At 36.7% G+C, this 6,750-nt stretch overlaps 1 protein-coding gene across 1 annotated transcript; it reads left to right on the forward strand.

Annotated features, from left to right (window-relative positions):
- Nucleotides 1-70: 70 nt before the first annotated feature.
- MYCFIDRAFT_173361 (uncharacterized protein) lies at nucleotides 71-1,842 on the forward strand (the record flags this gene model as incomplete). Its single annotated transcript, XM_007926790.1, has 3 exons — nucleotides 71-113; nucleotides 145-317; nucleotides 1,834-1,842. The coding sequence occupies 3 exons, from the start codon at nucleotides 71-73 to the stop codon at nucleotides 1,840-1,842; spliced, it is 225 nt and encodes a 74-aa protein (XP_007924981.1).
- Between the last annotated feature and the right edge of the window lie 4,908 nt (nucleotides 1,843-6,750).

The following is a 6,750-nucleotide window of genomic DNA, read 5'->3' on the forward strand; positions in this document are numbered from 1 at the left end:
TCCGTGCCCACGATGTCTGCATCCTATATCCGCGTTCCCTCAACGGAGACGGACGCGTGTGCTCGCTTATATGCTACTACCGAGCCTCGGCTCTATCGATATTATCATCTTGCGTGCCGACTTCTGGAAGAGACAATAACCGAGCGAAGGCATGGTCTCATCAATATGCTGAGAAGCAGAAGTTCTTTCGACAACCTGCCATCATGGTCGGCACAAGCAGATTTCCTGGGTCTGAGATCAGAAAATCTTCGCTGAAAGTACTTACCCGAGAGCGCAGCGCCGGTCTGACCACCGAAATCGCCGAGCTGACCACCGCGGTGGTTAGGAACTCTAAAATGATAGGGGGTTAGCCGAGGTTAAGCTGAAAGGTATAATATACTAATGTGCGGGGAAAGGCATACCTTTCCCTATTGCTTTCCTATACTATTTACTACGAATATAAACACGAATAAGAAAACTACGGAATAGTAAAGATATTAAATATTCTACCGACCTATACTAAGAACTAGATGCTAACGCCGCCATCCTTAGTAAACCTACCGCGGGAGAGGCCTATTCTATTACAAATCGTATATTATTCTAATACTATTCCGATCTTATTCTAATTAAATCTAATTTAGATACTAAAAGCAATTTAAGGTCGATCTTACCGAAGGGGATAGCCCCCCTACGACTGCTTAGCTCGGATTTAACGACGATAATACCTACGAGAGGGACTGCTAAGGGCTAGAATTTAAGGAGTACGACGAGGAGTACTATAAAAGCCGATTAGCGGTACTATATATCGACGACGACGTTAAGGACGTTATAAGATATATAAGGGCATTCCTATTGCAATATTAAAGGAATAAGAACTTATTTGCAATAGGATAGGATTGTTATTACCTCGAACCGCGACGCTATTCGGGCTCGTTTTATCGAATACGTAACTGCGATGCCGCAATATCCGAAGACCTACGAAGATAGATACGCGTACGTAATCGACTGCTCTGCGACTAGTACTAAGCCGGAGCTAGATATAAGTAGATTCTTAATCCGATATTATTTTAATCTTATCGCTTTAAGAAACGATTAAGAAACGATTAGTAAAGATAGCTAAGAGAGAGGTAGATATAATATAGCATTCTCTTAGTAGGAATAAAGGGGGCTATTCTAACAATATCTAGTTACTTAGGTAATATACCGTATACTAAGACGTCGTACGACTGCTTAGGTATTAAGCAGTGCTAGTAGTTATACGAGAACCTAGCATCTATAGATTACTACGAGGTTCCGGAAGAATAGTAGAAGACGAGAAAGAGATTAAATCTCGAAAGGTTTAACGAGGATAATCCTAATCTAGCGAGAAAGAACGCGTTAAGGTATATAATTCTAATATTAATAGTTTTATAGGCGAATAATAGCGATAGGCTCTACTAGTCGCTCCGAAAAGAGTTCGACAATAGGACATTCTATAAGGCCTTTAGGTACGACTCTTATAAGATAAAGTTTAGATTCTTTAATCTACGTATAAGTAATAAATCCTATACTAATATTAATCTAATGTCAAGCTAATAGTATTCTAATGTAAATGGTTTCCTATACTAATACTAAACGAAATAGCTTAAAAGGACAATACTAGGCGAAGGATTTATCTACTATACGAACTACGACTCTTCTAGCCTAAATAAATACGATTATCGCTTCCGCGCGATTAAGCTAGCAGAGAATGTCGATTACAAATAGATATAGAGCCTAGTTATAGAGGTAAACAATTAGTCTAGGATTCTAATTACAAAGCGATAGTATACGGAGATCGTATAAGGGACGAGCCTGCGGAGAACATACCGTAAGTGCAAATAGATTCGGATTAGATTCCGAATAAATTAATATCGCAATTAGGTTACAATTACCTCCCCTCTAGACTAGGTTTCCTTAAGAAGATTAGTTGTCTAGTTAAAATAAGGAAGATTGTACCTATTAACTTTGCGGTATGTCCTTACGTTATCTTCGTATCCTTTTATTAGCATTGTTATCTACCGCCGCCGCCTATACGACCGCTTTAATCCTATAAGGATGAAATCTTAAGACTTGTTACTCAAACGCTATTAGCAACGATAACACTATATAGATAGATAGATATTTCATTTGCCTATTATAGTGCCTTTCGGCCTATGCAGGTCTGTTTCTATGTATTGTTTTAGGTAGGAAACTAACTTAGTTAGTAAAAACCTCCCTCCTGTCCTATTTATAAGTGTTAATCTTCCTCGTTTCCTTGTTTTCCTTCCTCTAGGGTATACTAGTGTTATAGTTGTTACCCTCTAACTACCTTGCCTGCTGCCCTGCCCTTCTTTCCCCCTCTTCTTCCCTCCTTCTTATCTACTCCTTAGTTTCCCTTACTAGTACGAATTGTTATACAAATCCCTATTTAATAATCTACTTTACTATCCTCTTTAGGTCTTCTTTGCTCTAGATTAGCTTGTCGTATTCCCTTTCTATTGCTTTTAGTCTCTAATTACTTCTGCCTTCTAACTATTAAGGGTAGACTAGTAGTATATACTTAGGGTTCTGAGATTAGTAGCTATATTAGCAAGCTCTACTTTCAATTCCTAGGACGTTTCTTCTAAATAGGTAAGATCTGAGTCTAATGTGTTTAGATCTGATTTAGATAGCTAGGCTTGCCTCGGCCCTGTTTAGGTCCTTATAGAGCTAGTAGTTATATTGACTAAATTTAATTAGTGCCTTTAGGGTTCCTAGTCTAACTTATGTTTTGTTCTATTCCTACTCCTATAGGTATCTAGCAATTGATTCTGCTAGGCTTTGTTTCTCTCTCTTTAGCTTGTCTTCCTTTAGCCTTATATTTAGTCCCTAAAGCTCTTTCTCTAGCATTTCTCTTATTAAGACTCTATATTGCTCTAGGTCTTTAACTTTCTAGGGAGTTATTTATAGTCTGTCTCGCCTCCTAGTCCTAATATACTAGGCTTTTATCTTGTCTAGTACCTTTTAGATAGTCTATTAGGCTAGGTATTCTATTGTCTTTGCTGCATATTAGTGTCTTAGTCCCTTGAAGTATTGTTTAACTAGTAGGATCCCTAATTCCATTTCTACTACCCTTATTAGTATAGTTTTATATACTCCTAGGATTTTCTTTAGGCTTTAGGTTTAGGACCTGCTAACTAGTTGCTTAATCCTCTTTAGTGTTTTCTCCTAGGCTGTCTATATCTGTACTCTATATAGTATTGCTAGCTTAACAATTGCTTTGTATATAACTTTAGCTTTCTCGAATATAGCCCCCTATATAGAGGCTATAAGCCTATTAATAGATTGTATGTTAGTATCTACCCTCTGCTTTGCCTTCTTTACTTATAGTCCCTAATTCAGTTTTGGATCCAGCTAGATCCCTAGTACCCTAAGCTCTGCTAATAGTTAGGTTTTAAAGCCTTAGATAGTAATTGATTGCTTTATATTATAGGTTGATTTAGCCTTACTAAAGTAGATAAGCTAGTACTTTTCTAGGGCGAATTTTGCTCTATACCTCCTTGCCTATTTTTTATACTCCTAGTGCTTCTCTTCTAGGATCTTGCAGTTGGTTTCTATTGTCTTAGACTAGGCTAGGATGTTTGTATTATCTACAAACCCTAATACTAATATGTTTTTTGATTCTAGGAGTAGGAGTAGGTCTGCTATAAAGATAAGGAAGAGGATTAGGGAGAGTATTAATCCTTAGGGGATTCCCTTTTTAGTTAGTATTAGGTCTAATTTGAATTTGCCTAGAATAAGCTATATTAATCTTTCCTATAGGAAGGACTAGATGAATTGGACTATCTAGTTTAGTATAGCTTTCTATTTAAGTATATATAGGAGCCTTTTATAGGAGATATTGTTAAAGGCTCCTAAGATATTAAGGGAGAGGAGGGTTGCTACCTAGTTTTAACTATAGTGCTAGATATGCTTGATCTGTTCTATAATTAGTTCTATAGCTATTAGTATTGACCTCTTCTTTCTTCCTCCTATCTAGCCTTTAGGAAGGATGTTCCTTTCTTCGGCAAAGGTTGTTAGCCTTTTAGCGACAATTTTTTCTAGCACCTTGCCTATTGTATTAAGTAGGGCTATTAGTCTATAGGCCTTAAGCTGTATATAGTCTTCCTTCTAAGGCTTCCTTAGTACTACTATTAGGGACTTCCTAAATAGTCTTAGGTAGTGTCCTAGTACTAGGCTTTATAAAAAGATATTAGCTAGTGCTAGGGCTAGCTCCTTCCTATATGCTTTTAGAAGTTTGTTGTAGATCTTATCTTCTCCTAGTGCCTTATTGCCTAGAATTTTCTTTAGGATCCTTTCAATAGTTTCGGGTTTGACCTAGGTATCTCTTAGTGTATCTAGTAGTAGAGTCTCTTGTTCTTTCTCCTTTATATCTAATAGGTCTACTTGTACTTTTCTATAGAAGAAGTATTGGCCTAGGGCTCTTGCTTTCCCTTCTATTATAGTCTGCATTTGTCCTTATTAGTCTATAATGTCCGGGAATTGTAGTAGTATATCCTTATCCTGTTTAGGTCTCCTTACCTATTTAGCTATCCTCTATATCTCCTCTAGTTTCTTTGTAATTATTCCTATTATAGATCTCTATTCTTATATCTTATCTTTCTTAATCTAGATCTTTTTTTCCTAGTAGGCTTTATTATAGATGTCCTATGCTTCCTAGGTATAGGTTTGTGTCTACTGCCTCCTAGCCTTCCTTACTGCTTTAACCTTCCTTATACACTTACTAGTCTAGTATAGTTGCTAGTATAGTAAATGTTTCTTTGCTAGGGTATGCTTTCTAGCTACCTATTTTAGGGCTCCTATTAGTTCTTCTACTGCCTTGTTAATATCCTTTAGCCTTAGTAGGTGCTTTATTAAGAGTTCCTCTAGTTTTAGGTCCCTTTCTAGTTCCTCCCTAATCCTGCCCTATTAGGCACCTTTCTAGTTAAGCTTCTCTTCTAGTTCCCTTTCCTAATTGGCTTAGACATTTAGTTCAATCTGTACCGGGAAGTAGTCTAATAATTCTTCTAGTTCCTAGTTAACCCTATATCTTGTAATCCTATTCCTAATCTAATATAATACAAAGTATAGGTCTAGTATGCTACTGCTTCCTCTTGCTTCCTAAGTAATTAGTCCCTTTAGGGTAACAATTTCTATTCCTTCCCTCTCTAATATATCAATCAGTCTTCCTGCTAGGAAGTAGTAAGCTAGGGTAAAGTCTAAGCCCTAGAGGGGGTAGTAGAGGTTGAAATCCCTAAGTAGGATTTAGTAGGTGTTCCCCTAGATAACTCTTAGTAGTCTTTCTAGGGTTTTCAGTTAGGTACTGCTTCTTAAGTCTAGTAGTAGGTTGTATATATAGTAGACTTGGAGTATACCTTAGGATATCTCTACTTAAACTAATATTAGGTCCCTATCCTCCTATAGTATAGCCTACTAGGTTTCTATATCTATCTCCTTGCTAATGTAGATGTATGTCCTTAGGGCTCCCTAGTTGTAGATAATTAGGTAGTATCTTAGGTCTTTAACTGTTACTAGTCTCTTTATATATAGGTTAAGCTAGGGCTCTTAGATTGTAATAATGTAATGTTCTTTTAGGTTTAGTGCTTAAAGGAAGCTCCTCTATACCTTGTCTTTACTCTTATTAATATTATACTGTATAATATTCAGTAATGTTGCAATATTCATTAGGTTTTATCTATATCATTTCCCTATAAGTTTTCCTTTAGTCTTCCCTTACTTTAGACTAACATTTGACTAAGCTTTGTCTGCCCTGCTTCCTTTCCTACAATATTAAGGTATCTTAGTCTCCCTAGTTACTAGTGACTCTCTTGTACTAGTAAGGCCCTAAATGTGAACCTATTATCTTATCTAGACCTCTTTTATAGCACTTAGCTAGGTTGCTTCTATACCTAGCTGCCTTAGCTTGTTGTATATCTTTTTAGTGTATTAATTCTAGCTTCCTTTGCCTTCCTAGCTGCCTGTATTCTTACTAGGCATTCCTTCGCCTAAGAGGGGTATCTTTTAGTATAGTATATATATCTTACTTCTCCCTTATGTACTTTACATTCTTTAACCTAGTAATCCCCTATATAATAGGAGTAGGTATTAGTTGTCTTTATACACTTAGCTGCTAAGTGTCTATAGTGTTGACATTTGAAGCACTGTATTATCCTATAGTTGCTTCTATATATCTCTGTTTCTAGTCTTTTAAAGTCCTAGAACAACCCCTAGTCTAGCACTATATTAGCTTACTCTATACTCCCTACCTAGATAATTAGGGAAGACTGCTTCTTAATCTCTTCGATTTTCCTTTTAATCTATGCCACTTTTGTAATCTTTAGGCCTAGGTATGTAGCTTAGTTTTGTCTCTGTAGGCTCTTAATATCCTGTTCTTCCTTAAAGCTTCTTGTTATGCTATAGGCTATAATTATAAATTGCTATTAGGAGACCTTTGCTGTTTTCCCTATCTTGGTTGTCTATTCTTTTTGTGTTTCTAGCTTCTTTTTGTCCTGCTTTTATGCTATAAATAGCTTGATTACCCCTTTACCTTCGTTCCTAGCCCTAATTACCTCTTTAACTATAATTCTTTCTACAATCTCTTTCCCTATAAGTCCTTAGATTTCCTTTTGCTCCTATAGGTCCGTAATGTAGACTCTAACTACTGTCCTCGGGGGTTTTAGCGCCTCCTAACTAGCTACTACTGCCTAAGTGCGGTAGTTTAGGCTTATCTCCTGTTGTTTCTTCGTAATCTTT

The sequence above is a fragment of the Pseudocercospora fijiensis genome (genome assembly GCF_000340215.1).
Source record: "Pseudocercospora fijiensis CIRAD86 unplaced genomic scaffold MYCFIscaffold_3, whole genome shotgun sequence".
Taxonomy (NCBI): domain Eukaryota; kingdom Fungi; phylum Ascomycota; class Dothideomycetes; order Mycosphaerellales; family Mycosphaerellaceae; genus Pseudocercospora; species Pseudocercospora fijiensis.